The sequence below is a fragment of the Thermobia domestica genome, chromosome 3, assembly GCF_964235325.1.
Source record: "Thermobia domestica chromosome 3, izTheDome1.hap1.1, whole genome shotgun sequence".
NCBI classification, from domain to species: Eukaryota; Metazoa; Arthropoda; class Insecta; order Zygentoma; family Lepismatidae; genus Thermobia; species Thermobia domestica.
In genome coordinates, this window is record NC_137456.1 from 47,541,568 (window position 1) to 47,562,309 (window position 20,742).

The following is a 20,742-nucleotide window of genomic DNA, read 5'->3' on the forward strand; positions in this document are numbered from 1 at the left end:
ACTTCATCTGTACTATTTCTCTTATAAAAACAATCTAGTTCTATCACTCTTTTCTAAAAATATAAGTGAAAGTATTTTACAATTAGTTATCGTTTCGGGTGCAGAATAATACCAGTTTAATACTACATAGATATCCCCCCTCAAAGTTTGGACCACCCCCAACAAAAATTTATGTGTGCGCGCCTGACTAACTGCGAACTACGACTAATAAAATGTCATCCACTTCGCAGTTTCGAACTAACTCTGGAAATCTATTTATTTTGCAAAACTAATTGTTCCAATTTTTAAAACTTCTTTCGAAAATATGAAATTATGTCTGTATTTGATATTAACACAACAGGGTACGAATGTACGCAGGAATTTATTTCGGGAGCTTTCAAAGACTTTTAGAGGGGATGCAAATTCAATAGGAGGATCATTTATATTAAAATTTGTAATATTACATCTACAATTAGACTAAATTTGGAGAAAAGTCGTGATTTCGGGTATCCGGATCCCGAGGACTCGCACCCTGTGTACGACACTGCAACAAGTCGAACGAAAAAAAAGGAATTCCCCAGTTTCAAATACATACATCTGCTAAAGGTATGCATCCTAGTAAATAGCTTCCCTAGAACAATTTCCTGGCTACACCGCTATCTTTACGTCATCAAAGCAGTACAGTTTCTTAATCTCCTGTTTTGCTGTTTTTACTTCTCAATCTTTTTGTTCGTTTGTTTGTTTGTTTTCCATCTGCTAATTGAATTCCTATCTGCTAATTGAATCTGCTCTATGTTGCAGTGGTGGGTAACATAGGGTGAGTTGGGCAACTGTACGGTGCCTCGTGCCTGAGAGTACTGCTCTTAATTTAGGGATAACATATGGTGAGTCATTAAGAAAATAATTAGGTTTACAAATTTCCAGAATAGTGACAACGATTGCGATCTACAGGACACTAACTCATACACCATGAATAAAAATATTTCTGTTATTTTTTCCATCTAATTTAAATATCATTGAGCTTTGCTTTTTGTTCATTGTTATGACATTATTATTATAATTGCAGTGCTGCTGATGCAATTTACGTTTACAATTACAATTATCGAGGTGAACGAGATGCATATGCAGATATTCCGAGTCCACTGTATGCACGACCAGATTTGGATGAAGGAATATATGTCAATTATACTGTGGTAAGTTTACGCTTTTATTATTATTATTTTTTTTTTTTAAGAGAAGAAAATATAAACTTCTAGATAGATTTGCAGGGATTATGAATTAAATTTCTGGGCTTTCGGCATTTATGGCCATGTCAGCCCATCACGTACAAGGGATGGCGTCCCTCGACGAACACACTATTCGTGGAAAGGGAAGGAAAGAAGCGGCCTGGGACCTATATGTTAGGTACCATCATGGCATTTGCCTGGTGTGAATAAAGAAAACCCAGGAAAACCTCATTCAGGGTGGCTGGCCTGAAAAAGCTTTTACCGAGTGTCCCCACCAGGAATCGAACCCGGGACCTCTCGCACCAAAGACGAGAGCGTTAGCAACTACGCTATGTGGGACATTGATAGTTTTGCAGTATGTTTTTACGTACTACAAATGCAAATTATAATAGGCTGTATAATTTAAAAAAAAAATACATTTTGATTATTTTGGTAAACACAAACCTGTGGTGAAGACACATTTAAGAAGAAACTTTCTTAATGTTTCACTGAACGCATTATATTTTCAAATAATTTATTTTCATTTTTAGATAGATGTAACATTATTTTCATTTGTTGTAAACTACAAAGAATGTCCCAAAAACAACTAAGAAAACGTTGAAAGGAAAATTATATGTACCTTAATCATCATTCCTGCAATTTTTCGAACGTCTTCTAAAATTTGCATGGAATGCATTTTAAGAATGTTGTGACATGTTAATCAGTCTCAAATGTTGTTTAAACGAACTGAATTGAGAAAAAGCCAAAAGTTACATGTGGACAAATCTGGACTATATGAAGTCGGATATTAGTATGACATCCAGTTCCTGTAAGAAAGAAGTAATTGCACTGACCGTATGTGATAAGTGGTTATTTTTGTGCCACACCCAGTTGGATTTTTATTAATGACACATCCACCATTTTCATTCGACATGCTTCCTTAATGTCTGCAACAGTGTTCTGTAATAAACTGCATTTACTGTAGTGCTTAAGGAAACAATGTATTGATAAATTAGACCTCGACAATCAAACATTGCAATCAATATGATTTTTCAAGCTGATTTTGGTCATGTATTGGATAATGAAGACGGCTTCCAAGTACTTCTTTCTGCTTTGAAGTGTGTATCTTCCTGGAGAAGATGGAAAACTTCTCCTACCGAAACTTAAAGACGCCATCCTTTCTTTACATCAATTCTTCCTGAAATTGCAAATCTCAAATACTTGTAGGAGCGTTAACCAACACTCACTCAACTTTATCTAACCATCAGCAGAGGAGCAATAAATATCCGATTCCCTGTTACTATCGTTACACAAGTGAAACATGACTAAATTGCAGTTGTGTTCAGCTTATTCATACCCATCCCTTTGGTCATTACGTGACCAATAGATAGCAAATTTAGGGGACTTTTCTCCACCACCAGCATCAAGAGCTGGAATAAGATTGTGAATTTCATTAAAATATAATGACTTAACCAAACTATAAATATTAGAAATGTAGCTCATAGGTAATTGCAAATTATAACTCGAACACGTTTCATTTTATAAAGTGCAGTAGATAACGATAGGTAAAGTTAGAGTAAATAGAGTTTGGCGTTATCACTAGATGTTTTGATGTTTTACATTACCTTCTTTAACAGATGACTTTTCATATTTTCCTCTCTGTTCCAGCTTATTGTTCGTACCACTATCTCAATCGAAGTTCCTCAAGAAACTCCAACCAGCCAGTTTTGTTTCCCGGACAGAAGCATAAACCACACCCGCTGTCCTCCTCCATACCAAATATGGTCAATCCATAACAATCTAACCTCCTCATAACACCGTGTTCGTGACATCAAGTTTGACAAGACGTTCATGAGTCGTAGATGTCAAAAGCTGAAGAAATCACCTCATGATCCTGAGTTGTAGTTTTCTGAGGAAAACCAAGTGCAAAGCTAAACCTCAGCAGAAAGGAGTAAAAACCAACTTCCAACTTGGAAATGAATTACTTGACCGATGTAATTACAAAACAATATCTTGTGGCTGAAGTAATCAATTGAGTAATGTAGCGGCAGTCTTGTTACCAAGTAATCCACTACCTATGAAAGGGTATTTTAGGATTCCCCTTAATGCGGAATAGATTGGGCAAGTAATCCTTTTTCTTGGAAATTATAAATCTACTTCAACTCGAACAATTTATTATATAATTTCTTCAACATATATATAAATTAAACAATAAAACTATGCTAACACAAAACAACATTGCTCAATATTAACTAGAACCCTTTCCCTTTTTAAATGGTAGTCCGGAAATTTTCATACATTCACATTCCACTAATTTTATATTCCACGTTAAATTTATTGTTATACTTTTGAAAGGTTTGATATATCAAATATTTACACAAATTGAATTTAATTCCCAAATATAAGAATTTATAAATTAAACTAGTGACCAAAGACATACCACTCACCAAAAACTATACCGAAATCACATTTAACTAATTATCAATTTAACGGACACAATTTCTAGGCTCCTATCTCTGCTTACCTCACGTTCCAATCTCATGGAAACGCAATAGGTACGAGTAAATTACAAAAGATAGATGGCGTTTTAGTCACTTCGAAGAAACGAACATCGGAACCCTGACATTGACCTACAGAGCCAATGTTTCCATATACAAGTTTATTTAACCAATCAGCTGATCGAGAGTTTTCAAGTTCTTGATTTTTTTTTTTCATGAACTTATGAGAGAAATGTCTCAGTAAGCTAGAGGAGTGCTACTGGAGTCTTAAAATATTTCGTAATAAGCTGGATATAAGCAATGTCCTCAAACGCAGTATAGTGACACGGCCAAGAAATGAAACGTAGCCAGACACAAGTAGAAGTTAACAGATTACACAAAGATAAAGATAACGAACAATAATGTTGACTCATTATTGAGGTTAAAGGAATCAGCTATTGCACTTTTCCTTAGTGAAACGAAAAGGTATACAGAAATACTTCGAGGAAGCTAGAGACTACATAATTGAAGTTTACGATGAGAAAAAAAAAATAAAAATAATCCAGAGAAGTAGATGTCGTAAATCCAAAGGCTCGTCTATGGAATCGAACCAAGAACCTCCGACGTGTAGTAACACGAGATTCCAAATGTACCAAGGCTATACGTTGTGTTGTCCAAGATTCATACGTATTTTCTTAACTGTTTAGGGACAACCTTTGTAGTGTCAGTTTCTTGGAAGTTAAACTTGTATTATCTGTAATGATTCTGTTTTACAGGAAGGGAGCTTTGCATTATGGGAAGAGTTAGGTTGTCCAAAAGAGAAGTTAGTGATGGGTCTGACTACGAGTGGTCACCGATTCACATTAGCAGATCCAGACCAGCATGAATTGGGCGCCCCTGTGGTTAGTGAGGATATAGAGGAGATTCCATACAAAGAGGTGAGTCTAACAAATACTTTAAAAAATGCCTTTATTGTTGTTCTTGTCCCCTTTATTGTTCTCATAGAGATTGAGTCAAGATGGCGTACTTTTTTTTAAAGTTTAACGTTCCCCTGATTATGGACCGAAAGTAGGGGACATGATGATGATGCGTAATAATGAATGAAGTTGTAGAATGAAGAACGTGGGAGATAACGGAAGAACCCCGAGAAAACCTACGCACACGGTATTGTCTACCACGAAATTTACTTGGTGCGAGCAGGAATCGACCCCATGTGCTATAGCTACCTGTGACCCATCGCAGCCCATGCCATACTTCCGTCGTTAATTTCGGTTTTATTTGTTTCCTATTGACTCCAAACAAATAAACAGGAAACAAAAGATAATTACAATGTTAATGTGGTTTGCGCCTGCTTATAAGACTACTAGCAGCATTCACCCCGCTTCGCTGCGGTCACCCTGGAACGCAATAAACTTTGTTACTTAGATAATTTTTACTTTTTCGCTTTCAAGTGATATGATAAAAACCATAGAAGATTGGATTAAATGTTAACATTATATCGCCTGTCATTTATGTTAACCCGCCGAGTGACACGGTCATGTGGGTTGCATATAAATACGGTTAGATTTAGCTATGATAAGCTAACAAAGGATTTGTACGTTATGGACACTTGAATGGTCAATTATCTCAAGACACTGGTAATTAAAAATTAAAGTGATATGATAAAAACCATCTAGGGTCCAAATCTTAATAACCCCCCAAAAATAAAAGAAATTGGTTCAGCCGTATTAGCGTGATGAGGTAACAAAGGATTTGTGCGTTCTCTTTTATATATATAGATAACGATAAATATTATTGTAATTTTGATTTTAAATTTCTCAGGAAAGAAAATTCGAAAATGTATTAAGCTCATTAGGTAAGGAAACATAATTATAAGGAAAAGAATGTTCATAATAGGTGCCTATGATTTTCTTATCTGGTTATTAAGTTATTTGGAACCATAGATAAACGTGTTGGAAGTGTACAGTTCTGTTAAGACTAGAATGTAGATTAAGGATACTACTCACTTCTAGTTCATCCTTCAATTACATGTGATATACTTGCTAATTACATCTTAAGTAATTTGAAAACTTTTGACACTAGTGCCATATATTCACCTCAGTTACACAGTGGAGAAAATGTATTCAAAAATTATTAACAGGTAGAAATACTCCATCTCTCCTAAATTTCCTTTTCTGAAGCTACACATATGTTCAGAATGAAAAACGCAACAACAACAAAATATGGTTTTGTACGATGATGCTGAAACTTACGAGGGAAGGGTACGACGTCACTCAGAGGTAATTGCACCAAACTTGGTGTAGGAGTAAGTAATGGAAATAGAAAAGAACGTGTGGAAGCATTCGTTTCGCAGGCGTTCGAAATCAGAAATAGGGGGCCCCTAGAGTTCAGGAGAGAAGTTCGTCAGAAACGTATCATTGCAAAGAGAATAGTGACACGACTCTCTACAACAAACAGCTCGCTCGAGGTTATATGGTTAGCTTTCTATCTTCGGCGCAGGAGATTTGTGTTCGATTCCTGGGATCATAGCAATCAAACTCCAAGCTAAACTGTAGATTCGCGTCTCAAATAACCCCGAGGCTAAAAGTGGCCTAAATTCCAGCCAAACCTATGTATAGCCAAGGTGTGCATCTATCTCTGCGCATGCTTCTCAACTGTCTGCTGCGTAGGTGAGATTCGTCCCGTACGTAAATAATGAGGACAGCACAATGGATTTGTTTCTTTAATATGACCTTCATACTTCCTTTAGGATTAACATTGATGAATACTAGCATAGAAAAGTATACAAAATTAAGAGAGAATCAATTAATTTAGAACGCTTAGTTTTGAGAATGCTTATACATGAGGTATGTGTATTTATATGGCATACATATTTTTCCAGTTAACTGTACTAACTGAAAATGTTAATTAAATTTTTAATGTAAAGCACTGGAAAATAAATAATAGAAGAAATTACGATAGTAGCAAAGCTAGTTTGTAAAAGAACATGTATATATAATGAATCATTTTATTAGATGTTTTAAATATCTCTTCTCTAGATTTGTTTGAATCTTGTGACCGAAGAAGGTTGGACAGAAGAATGGGATGATTATGGGAAAGCTTCTTTTACTTACAAAGGTAATACAAATGCATAGTTACAAAGGCATAACTACTTCATACAAAATTCGTTGAGTCATATAGCCATTGATACTCTACTAACAACAAAAACATAGTTCAGCGAGGAATAATAACTATTACAAAGTAAAAATAGTATGTGAGTAAGAGAACAACTTAACTAGTGTTTTGTAAGAGTGATACAATTAAAGTTTTAAACAATGCCAGGGGCGGATCAAGGATCGGACAACCGGGGAGCCTGCCCGGGGCACCAAAACGAGCCTCAAAAAGTAAATTTTATAATGTGTTTTCTACTGACTTTTTGGTTTATATTATTGTAAAGTAGCGTCAATTATACCATCTTTTTCCATTCCACCATGGAAGAAGAGAGTTTCATAGTACTAGGAGGGGGGGGGGGCTGTATCGACAAATGGATACATGGCATGTAGAAAAAAGAACGGAGTGGGAGTCTGTATTGTTTATAGCGGGTCATGTTCTTTGTGAACTTTTCCCAGGCAATGAATGTTACTGGATTTTATATACGCTACTCTTATAAACTGGTAGTGGAGGGGGAATAGTATATATAGTAATTACTTTCGATTACTTAGAAACGACACCGCCACACCAAACTGTTCGCCTTTCTTGAAAGTAGTGTTTAAGAGATGCTATTGTTTCGCTTTCTACAGTTCTTGCCAAATTATTCATTTCGACAGAGTCGACAGTACATAATTAATAATAAGAAGAAACACAATGTAGGTCTAATTGATACCATATTTTTTTTCTACTTTTATTTTTAAGTACTACATCATGTATTTGAGTATTAATTTTTCTTTTCGAAAAATGGGTTTAAAATATTAAAATCACTGTTATAAAATCTACAATATAAACTGTAAAAACTATTAAAATGTAAAATATAAAATGTAAAATATAGGTTAGGACTAGGGGGCGCCAAAAAGTCACTTTGCCCGGTTGAAAATATTGTCTTGGTCCGCCCCTGAACAATAATAAATTTGTGGACATTATTCCTGTGTACTAGTGAATATAGTAATATCGTTGGTAATATTGTGATAAGTAGTTGCTAATTTCCTTATACAACAAAAAAGTGCAGAAACCCACTACTTCTGCTTATAAGTGCAAAAACATGTTTGAAGGTATTGCATCTACTTCATAAACAAAGAGAATTAACCATAAAGTACTACTAATAGTGTTGCCAAGTACTTTATACGTGAAAATTGATGTGTCTGATGTGTGTTCCAAATAGTCGTCTGAATGAGGAAAATCATAAGCAACATTTATCATAAACAAATTGCGGACAATCTGCTCCAGTACCGTCAGGTGGATCCAAACGCCATTGAGCAAACTTGTTAGTCCACATAATTACATTTTTATTTACATGACGTCTCAGAAAATTAACGTTATTTGGTAAGAAAGTTAATCCACAGCTCCGTTCTTGCATTCAAATCATCAGTCCGTACTCTTAATATCTACTACCTTGTCAACAACAAATGGTCGGCCGAGTTTAGAAATATCTGTTGCCAAGATTTTGCCCACTATACCTTCACTCTTAAGTATCCAACTAGCACTGTCCTTTAAGGCGATCCATGATACCGGTACTTCAAATGTCTTGACAACTTTGTATACAGTGGAGTTGTAGTGCAACTTCATTCTAATTGCATATTGTAGTTTTGTGTACTGTAACAATGTCATTTCCCTTCCTCACTTCACTATCCGTGATGAGAACAGAACTGGATCCAAAAGATAGATAAAAGAAAGAAAAAAAGAGCATGGAAATGAAGTGAAGAATCATAAGATCTTGTATTGCACAAGTAAACAACAATATATATCAATACAAGTTGATATGATTTTTTCTTAATATATACTGAAGTACGAACATTTTTGTGCATTTCTACGTATGACAAGAGGTACACCCAGCACTCTGTTATATGGTGTGATCATCCCAAAGGTGACAAGTGTGTTGGCCGTGTCGCGAGAGACAATATCCAAGGTAATGTCAGCCTACAAAACTCACGTCAAAACTTCATCGGCGAAGGGAAACAGTGGTTGGAAGAAAATCTTCAGTCAGAAGTCCCGCTGATCTTTAAAGCGAATTATCACTCAGAACCTTCATACGATTCCGTGCAAGTGACTGAGGAACTCGAAAAAATCTTCTATAGCCAGTGTTGACAATAAGAGTCTGGCAAGAGTTACATCACTTACATGTTAGATATACGGGTTCTGATTGCATGAAAAAACCAATGATAAGGAACCATGACACTGTAGCACGGCGCTAATGATGCCAGGAACACCAACTTCAGTTCAGTGATGCTGTCGGTTGTAATATCCTAGTTAAGTTTCCAATGGGTATTGTTCTGATGCTTACCGATCGTGTCACTGCAAGTCATCGTGTAGCCTTTTTAAAGGATCGTATGCATCCTGTGGTTCAGATGTTTCCAGGCAAAGACACCATATTTTATGATGATAAAGTTCTCATTCCCGTAGCTGGAGCTCTTGAGGTGTGATTTCAACAAGATCATAACAAAGTTGGACACTCAACTGGTACGCCCAATCTCTCGACCTTGAGATAATTCAACATCTGTGGTCCTTTTTGGAGACACTAATCCGGCGAAGGTTTCCTTCTTTAACCTTTCTTAGGGAACTCAGTGTTGCGCTGCACACGGATTGGGGTAATACTCCACTTATTATCATCCACGAACTCTATGACTCCATTCAAAGTCGCACCATAGCTGTACTGAAGGCTAAGGTGATCTAACGCTATATGAATTTCGTAAATTGAACTTTCTTTTCAGGTGTTTCTATTTCTTTGGTTATATAGGGTTTCTTTTTAAGCTATCATGAATAATAATTATCTTCTGCCATATTTTAAGGATTTTCATATATTATAAAGGGTATTTCAAAACAACACCGACAACGTTTGAGAGGTGATTCCTGACGCCAAGATAAGACAAAAAGTATAGGCCAACCAGAGTGCAAAAATGCTTCCTTTCGGAGTTATAGGATGCCGAAAACATGAACTTTAAAGGTCCATAGCTCCAAAACTATGAGACTTACCGTGGTCGGGTCAAGACTTCACTCAGCAATCAATATGTGCGCTATCCAAAAATATATGTTTCAAAATCCTAAGGTACCTACGCTACAATTTTTATAGAAGGAGTTTGGCTACGGGCATATGATCTGAAGTACTCACCAACTATCTCTGTAAAAATTGTTGCGGAAATACTGCAGGATTCTGAAACTTGGATATTCGGACAGACCACATACTAGTTCCTAAGTGAAATCTTGACCTGAATACGGTAGGTCCCATAGTTTTGGAGCTATGAACCTTTAAATTTCATTTTTTCATGTTTTTGGCATCTTATAACTCTGAAAGGAAGCATTTGTTCACCTAGGTTGGTCCATACTTTTTGTCTTATCTTGATGTCAGGAATCCTCTCCCAAACGTTGTCGGTGTTGTTTTGAAACGCCCTGTATATATATTTAGTATGTATAGATAAGTATATTACAAAAGTTCTTGTAGAAAAGATAGACATATGCTGATTTGAATTTTAGAAGTTTGCTTAACTCTGTCTTTAATTGGTTGGTAAAATATTGGTAATTCTTAGTGTGTTGGTAATTAGAAATTACTTGTAATATAATTTCTAATTTCACATAGGAGACACTTGGATCGGGTTCTTTGGTCCAGAAAGTATAAGTGCGAGAACAGAGTTTATCCGTGAGCGTGGCTACGGTGGAGCAATGCTTTGGGCCCTCGACTATGATGACTACATGGATAACTGTGGCCAGGGAGAGAACCCGGTACTCACCGCTCTACACGAAGGACTAGCAAACTATACTGTTCCAGGAACAAAGAAGGTAAGGGTTTGAATTTATTACATTTACTCAATTATAGTGAAATAGTAAGAACCAGATAATACTTAAGATTCGTGGTATTTTGTAAATAGTTCAATTCTATCAATAAAATAATAGAATCAGTTGTTTAGAAAACATAGACAAGAAATTTGATTCAGGTTTTAATGTTAGATTCATCTTTTAAAATTTTGGGATCACACCAGAAGTTTCGAAGTGTAGAAGTTCTAAACTGAATTAAAATTGATATGCATAAATCCTGAAGTCCACAAATTCTGAAAGACAAGAAGTAAGTTCTTAAGAACATGAAGAAGTCCTAAACTGCAGAAGACCAAAAAAGCATGTACCACTACCTGAATAAATCTGAGCTGGAAAACTCTAAACAATGGAAAAAGAAGAGTTAGAACTTGTGCATGAATTTTAGGATATGAACGTCAACTGGAATTTTGTTTTCTAAACATAATCCTTTCATACCATTTTGCAGGAATGAAAAATTATATTCCACATCTTCGCATACCAAGAGCTTTTGAATTCAGTATTCCGCCTTTTTAATATGTTTATTATCTGAAACTTTAGACAAAACTATGACTAGGCAAAACAAGGTTTCTTATTTCGTCTAAAATGAAGGACACAAATCTTACCATGAATCTGTAGTGACTGCATGAGATATTTGGTTAGGCGAGAAGAGAATTAGGTAAAACGATGCAAGATCAATTTGGAAGCGAACAAGGAAAAAACTCTTAAATATAGGAACTAAACGTAACAACATATTGAGCAAGGCTATGTGACAAAAATATATAAAAACACAAACACGTAACATTTTCAATATGCTAACACTATCTTCATCAGATTTCCACTTCGTCTGGCTTCTTGGGAATTGGTCACCTTTTTCCGAACATCAATTCTTATTTAGACTTTTCTCCTTCATTAAAAGTAATACTTGCGTTTTTCTACTGTCATCTGTTCAGCTGCGAACTTCTCAAATTAAAAATATACATTTTTGTTTAATACATCCTGTCTTTTAATTATCCTTGTTTATGTTTCCATATTCATTTGTTCTCCTTTTTTCCCTTTCCTCACTTCTTCTTTAAATAAAATATTCTCCCATTCTTTATGTATCGCAAATCCTCTATTCCAATTCATCCTTTTGTCTCCTGCCTTCATGATTTTTCTGCCATCTTTCCATTTTCTTTCCAAAGATCTGTTCTTTGCTTCTTTCAACTCTATTTAATGGTTTGTATATTTCTGATGTTAATATATTCCGTTGTTGTAATTTTCAATCTTATATCTTCTTTGTGCTGCTTCATCCTTTCTTCCGTCTTCTTTTTTCGTTTCTCCTATGTAAAGTTTGTTACACTCCGCACATTCCACTTTATATATTAACTCCTTTGATCTTTGAACATTATTGCTTTTTTTCTGGTTTTCGGACTACTTTAAGTATTCTGCTTCCTCCCTTTCTGTATGTCATAATTCCTGATTTCCGAAGTATCCTCTTTATCTTCTCTTTTTCTTTGCCTAAGTTCTCTATACCAAGCCAATTTTTATTCTTGCCTTTCTCTTCCTTCCTGTCTCTTCCCATGTTTCTTTTTACTCTATTCTCTTTATTGTATTCATTTCGTCTTAGTTGTGTCCAAAATGTCTATAAATCTTGTTTCCTCTGTTCTTCATTTGCGTTTAGGTCTTATATTATTTCCTTCGTTCTTTTTATGAAAATTTTCTTCGTACCCTCGTCCATATAACTTCTTTTGTGGTTATATACTTCCGCTGCACACACTTTCTGGTACAATAATGTAATGATTTCTCTTTCTACCGACTTCTTTATTTGTATATCTAGATAGTTTATCGTCTTATCTACCCCTATGCCATTCTCTTGTCTAATGCCTTTCTCTTAATCTTTTACGTCTCTTTTGAATGTCTTCGGCTGCCTTTTCGTTCCATAACGATAAATTGAGGCAGTCTTTCTCCTCCTCTTTCTGTTCTATCCTATCGATTCATTACTATTATGTAGATAACCGAAACTCGCACCATAAGATATGTGGCTGTACAGGTCTTGCATATTCTAGTTTGAAGATTTCAGTATACCGTCCAAGGTAAAACTAAACTGATAGTAGCATGGTGTTAGTAATGTGGAAGTTGTCGCCCACGATCTACTTAAGTGGAACGAACATAAAATGCAACCCAATATGGATGCAACATTAAAATATTTTTTCAATAAAATCAGATTGACCTACTTTGTATAAGTCTCTTAGTTGCGTTCTGGTTATTATATAAGCATAATTGAACTAATACAAGAAAATTAATTGGAACAAGTTTTATATGAATGTTGCAACTCACTGGTTTATTAATGGCGAGTTCGAAAATGAAGTCATGTATTTAACGTATAAATTTTCTATAAAATATATGAGCATGCTATGGTCCTAAGCCTATTTTAAGAGCATCTAAAGTTGTATGTGATGGAAAATTTACTTTTTACTTAAATTTGTAGCCAAGATTTCGAAAACTGTCCAGCCTAGTAACTTAAAATTAACCACAAATACTTTCCTTCAGTTCTAGAATGTAAATAAGAAAAATTGAAAAAATCTTTCCGTCTGAGAGGAAAAACACGAAGAGGATCTTGGAAGTATATCAAAATTATTTCATTATTTCTTTTAAATGTAATACTGGATGTAAGGGCAAAACGGTTATCATATGGATGTTTTCCAATAGGGAGTACGGAACGAATCTACCATTGGCTTGGAGGAACTGAGCGTGAGTGAGTGATTGTGTGTGTGTGTGTGTGTGTGTGTGTGAGAGAGAGAGAGAGAGAGAGAGAGAGAAAATATTGATTAAGTTCCCATTCCTAGATCATTCAATAAATCTTTACTTCCACAATTCAAACAAGAGATGTGATTAATCTACAGTCCAAAAGTTCTTTAATATGTAGTCAAAAAGCTGTTTTAAGTAGCTACCTATTTATTTCTTCGATATCCTGTAAATTGTTCACAACAAATTAAGTATACACAACTCTTGCACACAGTATATTTAATGGTATCATATTGTATAGAGATTTATCCATGCATAATCCAGCAGAGCATATAGGTCATAGATTAATTTGGCATGCGTGAAATTTTATTTAGTGTAAATAAGTATAATATTTGTTTTTTTAATTTTTTGTTTGTTTACAGTAAAAGGCATCATAATATGGACCCGCATGAAAGAAGTATTTTATAGAAGAAACAAATTCTAAAGTCTCTTGTGCGAAGAATAATCTTTGTAGATTGTGATCGACATGAAATATAGTTGTAGAAATTAAAAAAAAAATATTATTAGTAAAGCACTTTTGGCTTAATAAATGATTTCCAAAAATACACATTTTTATTTAATGATAAAACGTTCTTTTTCCTTCTTAAATTCCAGATATGTTAATCAAGTAGCGTAGGATCTCTCGGTTCAAAAATATATTACATGTTAACTCTCACGTAGCTTTCTCAAAATGTTTGTGGAACCAAGATATGGCGAGATAAGAAAATTTTCTAATTGTATTACAACACGCCTAGATACCTATCAAGCTTCCATGTTAATATATTTAAAAAGAGAAGTATTATTTATGGCCAAACTAAAATTCTAGAAAAAGTACAAATACTATCTGATTATCAATAGCTGCATACCGTCACAGTATTCTTTCGTAAACCCACGTTTTAATTCTTTTCTATAATTTCAAATAAAGTCAGTTGAAAATGCTCGAAGAGCATTCCCAGAAGAAACTTAAAAAGAATTTTTTTCGAAATTTATATGAAGTTGTATATTAAATTTATTTGATTAAATTGAATAGATAATTCACTTGCACATTTGGAACCTGCAGATATACAGATATAACGAGTGGCTACCGGTTACTATTTGGTACCAAAATGTTCATCATCCTCTTAGGTATTGATCAACACCAATGTCATCTCTCTATGGTTTACGGTTTTCGAGATATGATTTCTTAAATCTCCCGAAATCAGAACTTATTTGGCCAATATCTTGGGAATGGTAAGACTGACAGGAAAACTTTTTGATGCTGTATCGAATAGAGGGCTCAAAATTGAAAAAAAAATATAAATAACAGACACCTCCCATCAGGATCCTGCTGCCTACAGTTGGACAATTTGTCCATACCAACCAGAAGCCGCGGTCAGATTGCTGGCGCCAGACACCGGCGTCTTTCCGCGCGATTTTCGACCGTGACGAGTAGTTGTCTTGCCGAGCAGTCGGCAAACAACCGAAAATGAGCATTAAATTAGCCGGCGCCGCCGTCGAAACGAGGTTGGCATAAGGAGTCGGCAGAGGGTCGGAAAGAGACCTTTCCGACTGTTTTACCGACTCTCACGGTCGTGAACAGTCTGCAAAGAGCATTTAATTTAACGATTTTCGACCGCTTGCCGCCTCGGCAAAAGATCGGCAACTTTGAACAAGTAGATCGTCGTGCCGCCGCGGACGGATGCCGGCTGCCTCCCGGCGGCCCGCCACCGTCGACGGCGGCAATCCCTCTTTCCAAGCGCGACTTCCTGATGGGGACATACATACAAACAAACAAACACGCACACAGAGACAGACATAGGGAATTCAGTAACGAACTTTTTAACTTCGTCGAAAATATAAACCATAACTATGTTGCCCTGTTTCATGATAAATCGTGGAAGTTACACTTTATTAGCGTTTAAAGACAAAACAATGCCCGAGAGACTGAGGAATAAGATCTTTGGACTTTCTGCATCTATGATCATGCTGGCCAGTCACGTATGAAGGATGATGTCCCTCGGCGATCACACTATCCGAGGAAAGGGACGGAAGGAAGCGGTCTGGACCATCCCGACATTTGCCTGGTGTGAATAAGGGCAACACAGGAAAACCTTACTCAGGATGGCTGGCCTGAAAAAAGACTTTTACAGTTGTTCGACCGAGTATCCGCACCGGTCCGCTCGCACCAAAGATGATACCGTTAACGACTATACTACACGGGACCATAAAAACAATGTCCAAAAATGAGACGTATACCAGTTTATATATTTCGAGCTGAACACAATCACATAATAAGTGAGAGTAAAACTTCATCTTTTCAAAACATGAAAAAAAAATATTTCTTTTAAAATCAAACAAGTATCAGTTTCCCGTGTACACCCCGTGGAGTAGTTTGGTTCATATATCCTGATATTTTCCCTATTATTATTAATGTGGTAGTAAATTTCTATTAGTTCCTGTTTTCATAGAGAGATTGCAGTGGAGATGGAATAGAGATGCTCTTGGAAATCTTAATTAAATGCAGAAAACAGCTTCTTTCTATCTTTTACCGTCTTTAATCTATAACGGTCACCAGTAATACCGGAAGTGGTTGATTTTATAAATTCTTCATTGCCATAGAGACATATTTGCCCCAGACGATAATACTGTTTATGCTTGTTTTTAAAAATCCCATATTGACAGAGAGACACATTTTCCCCAGATGGTAATAGATAACCGTTCAAGGGATTAACTTGCGATGTCGAATTTTGGAATCCACATGTCACTTTTAGTCTAAAGAGCACAACAAATATATCTCTCCTTGCCTACAATTCTTATAGAAATAAACGTGTTTTAATCTGGTCCGAAGTCAGTTTTCTATTCGAAGAAGTATGTTTAATCTAATGCAAGACCAAGCGCGTAGTATTCTTTATATGGTTCTTCAAATGGACACATGAGATTTTATAGTTCTGGTTGCAAAGCCTTTTGGGAAATCTCGGGGAATATGCTGTACTAAACTCAAATGGATTGCTTTGGCACATGAGAGGATTCAATCGTACCTTTGTTTTTGGAATATGTGCTTCCGAAGCCATAACGGTAAACTGTGTTCACTAATAGTGTGTTCTCATTAGAAACAAACCGTCGTGTCCGTTGGTATTTGGCCACAGCATCCTAAAAGCAACATAGAAGTGCTGCATTAGCTGAAAGTAGATCGAATTTTAGAATGCACAATAAACCACTGAAAATGCTTTCCATTTATTCTTAAATATCAAGATCCAAACATGAAAGTAGAAATAAGTGTTATCTTCCTACATTATTACGAGAGGGTAAATTAACGAGAAATGTCAACAGTCTTACATCATTATGAAGTCCCGTCACAAATATCTGGTTTCTCACTTCATTTCACAGTGAATTTGACGAGAATGGCGGATGATAAAATTACAGTTTGTTTACATTAGAAACACTAACAGCGAACACAGTTTGGTTAAAGCTTGACCATAATCCACAGCCTTACCTAAAAAGTAAAGGGTACTTTGTAACCTATCTACTTGTTCACGCTCAAAATTCTTAGTTTTTAATAAGAACACAGTAAAAAAATGGTTGTGTTAATTCAACTCTATTTTAACACAGGCAGTGGTTCCAACGTGACTACCACTATGCGGTGTTAGTGCAACACAGACTCCGCAGTGTTGGCGTTTAACACCGGCGGTGTATTACGTTTTTAACACACAACCGGTGTTGAGCGGTGGTAAATTCGGATCTGTGTTAGTATTTTCAGTGTTGATTCAATATTATGTCAGGGTCGGTAGTGTGGGGAAAAGTATTGAGTGTTACATGTGGCAGTGTTGCATCAACACGAAGAAATTAACACACTGTGTAGTGTGTTAATTATTTTGTGTTAATATTACACCATATCAAATATCAATATAACACAGTCCCTGTGTTATTTCAACATCATTTTCTTATTATTTCAATACACAATCTGTGTCATAATTCAAGGTTAAAACCGTGTAAGTAACACCGTTTTGGTGTTAAGTCAGCACTCCGTGTGTTAAAATTTAAGGTCAGACCATCCGATTAACACCGTTTTCGGCGTTAGTTCGACTCCACTTCTGAGTTACTACGACATCTATTTTGGTGTTGAAATAACTCCGTATGTGGTGTTGATATAACCATTTGTCTGTGTTGGGAAAGCTTATGGTGTGCATGCTTACGCCACCAAAGATTCTAATTTTGAAGGAGCAGTTCGAGTTAAATACAAGTTTGGTGCAATAGGAAGAGTAACAAAAAATAAGAGACCCGCATTTTTTAAAATCTTGATAAGCTGTCTCGTTCAGCTTCTATAGGCATTTGTTCGTTAGATCTATTCTATCTATGATTTGGTTTTGGGTTCGTTAGCAGTCTTGCTTTGTGTTGAATTCTCGAGGGACGTTTATGCAAGCTGTTTTTCTCTACAGCATTAGTATAAAAAAGAGAAGAAAGAGAGAGCAGTAATTATGTAGTTTTGTGCGAAGCAGTGTTTCTTCCAGACAAGTTTTTGCTGGTGACACTGTCTCCCGGAGCTCTGAGAGTGCTCCCCGGAAGATACCAAAATAATACGTCTATAATATAATAGATATAATAGTATTGTGTGAAAGCAGAGCGTGATTAAAGCAGAAGCATATATATAGTTTCCAAGTCGTGAGAAATCACCAGATCGATATAAATTATGGCTCAAGAAAATCGATAGGAAAAATTTTGTGCCAAATGACAAACTTTACAGATATACCATTTTTGACACATATGTCGCGCTCCTGTACATACTTTGAAACACAAAATTATAGAGTCAGCGTTGAAAATTGCAACAAAACGTGAAAATGAACATACCCCCATTAGGATCCTGCCGTCTATAGTCGGACAATTTATCCATGCCTACCAGATGTCGCGGTCGAATTACCGGCGTCTTTCCGCGCGATTTTTGACCGCGACGAATAGTTGCCTTGCCGAGCAGTCGGCAAACAGCTGGAAATGAGCATTAAATGCGCCGGCGCCGCCGTCGGAAAGAGGTCGACACAAGGAGTCGGCAGAGGGTCGGAAAGAGGCCTTTCCGACTGTTTCGCCGACTTTGACGGTCATCAACAGTAGGCAAAAAGGCATTTTATTTTACGATTTTCGGCCGCTTGCCGCCTCGGCAGAAGGTCGGCAACTTTGAACAAGTAGATCGTCGTGCCGCTGCGGACGGGTGTCGGCTGTCTCCGGCGGCCCGCCACCGTCGATGGCGGCAATTCCTCTTTCCGACCGTGACTTCCTGATGGGGACTTATGTTTGGGAATCGGAAGCATGATTAAAAAAAAAGGTACTTAGGTGTTGCAGCAATCTCGTAAGACATCTATTTACATGGTATTGGTTTCGAAATTTTAGTTTCTTTTGTGAAGCGCTGAACTTATGCTTTGTACAAAAAACTACGTTTTATAACATTATAAAATACTTTTGTGCAGCCTACCATCACATATTATCATTTTCGACATGCAGATGACATTTCTAAGTCCTTGCAATCAGTTCTGGGAAAGGAAATCGCACTTTAGAACGTGCCACCACACCTCTCACAAACAAAATATTTGGTACTGTGTATGGAAACCTCTCGCTACTTGACCACGTATGGCGTCATCACAAAATCTTTTTTCCTCTGTTACTCGCTAACGACTGAACCTATCGCGACAAAACAAACACCATTCCTTTTATATTTTCAACTCTACAAGTGGAAATAATAATAATTTGTAAAAAATGCATTTCTAAGTCGAACTGCTCCTTTAGAATAAGAATAGTAAACTACAGAACACTTCATTAAGAAAATCTTCATAAATTTTTTTGTTGCCCTCCCCAACATTTACTGTGAAGTATTTCTTGATGGTGCAAAACACAACCTTCACCAAAATCTTGTTCAAGAATGATAGGAAACCCTTACCTATATCCTTATAATATGTTTGCCTCTTAATCGTGTTTCTATGTTTTTCGCCATTTTTGAAACACAGTCCCCGGCGTTGACTCGTGAGCTCTAGTGTTGTGTAGAAGTGACAGTAACGCGGTGTTGTTTCCAACTGTTGACATATTTCTTGAGAAATATTATGTAAAACAGTTGAAAACACATCGTACGGGTTGCATGTTGAAATTTTGCGAATGCCTGGATTTGTGCAAGTATTTTTTTCTACTGTGTTTGTCTGTAGCTTCAGTTCATCTATATATTAATAGCGGTGTCTGTAAACAAAAACTTCAGATCCAAATTGAAAGTGACTATGTTTCTGACCCTTAATCTCTTGAACCACCCGACCGACCTCGATCAAATTTTTGACGTAGACGCAGTTCTATCCTGGGAGTGTTTTTAGCTAATCACTTTGACGGTAGAACTCAGGGGAGGGGGAGAACTATAAAAAATAAATAAAACTTAATATCTCTTGAACCAATCGACCAATCTCGATGAAATTTTCAACGTAGATAATGTTCATGCCTGGGATGGATTTTATTATTTCATTTTGATTGTAGAACTTAGGGTAGGGAGGGGACGAGGGTAAATATATGAAAATGAATAAAACGTAGTAACTCTTGAACCTGCCGACCATCTCGAACAAACTTTCAACATAGATAAGGTTCGGATCTGGAATGATCTGTCATTTCACTTTGACGGAACAACGTAAGGGATGGGAAGGAGGGGGAGATATACAAAATTAGTAAATATAAAAATAAAAGTGACCATGTTCGTGAGATAATAACTCTTGAACTACCCGATCGACTTCAATCAAATTTTCAACATACATGAAGTTCGAACCTGGGAAGTTTTTTATTATTTCATTTTCATTGTAGAATTTTGGGTGGGGATGGGAGGGGAGGAGGGTAAATATATGAAAATGAATAAAACTTAATAACTCTTGAACCACCCGACCCGACCCGAAAAATTTAAAATTTGAATAAATTTAAACTCAAATTTGAAAGCAATCGTCCAATCAGCAGCAAGAATAACTTTCCATCAATGACAGCCTATAAATATTGTAAATACAGTTCAAAGTGTGAAACTGTTGTTTTTGCATGTCACCAGAAGTATATTTAAAGGTGGTTCGATTCTTTTCGAAAAGGAAATTACCTTTCGGGAAACGATCCTCAGGTATAGAATCAGACGCAATGGTGATTCAAACATAATGCTCTGTATCAGATCCAGAGGGACGCGGAGGGGAGAGGAACGATGAGAAATTCTCAATTTTCTATCTCACCGGGTTTTAGGAGCACTAGTGCTTATGCCACTGGGAAGAGGGATGACCATTTATCATCTTGGATTAACCTATGTCTGTTCTGTACCCGGGAAGAAGGCAGAAAATATAGAAGAAAATACAATTTTACTGCACATACGAGTATCA

General features: G+C 36.3%; 1 protein-coding gene and 1 non-coding gene across 3 annotated transcripts in view; one reads left to right on the forward strand and one right to left on the reverse strand.

Annotated features, from left to right (window-relative positions):
- The window catches only part of LOC145680363 (endochitinase-like), a 41,129-nt gene extending 27,166 nt beyond the window's left edge, over positions 1-13,963 (forward strand). For both annotated transcript variants that reach the window (XM_081750776.1, XM_081750777.1), the window contains exons 6-10: positions 1,046-1,172; positions 4,438-4,599; positions 6,700-6,778; positions 10,425-10,624; positions 13,783-13,963. In XM_081750776.1, coding sequence (XP_081606902.1) covers positions 1,046-1,172; positions 4,438-4,599; positions 6,700-6,778; positions 10,425-10,624; positions 13,783-13,785 — 571 coding nt within the window. In that variant the 3' untranslated portion in view covers positions 13,786-13,963. The remainder of the gene's footprint in view (positions 1-1,045; positions 1,173-4,437; positions 4,600-6,699; positions 6,779-10,424; positions 10,625-13,782) is intronic.
- TRNAQ-UUG (transfer RNA glutamine (anticodon UUG)) lies at positions 1,472-1,545 on the reverse strand. Its single transcript has one exon. It is a non-coding gene; the product is annotated as a tRNA-Gln (tRNA).
- Positions 13,964-20,742: the final 6,779 nt, after the last annotated feature.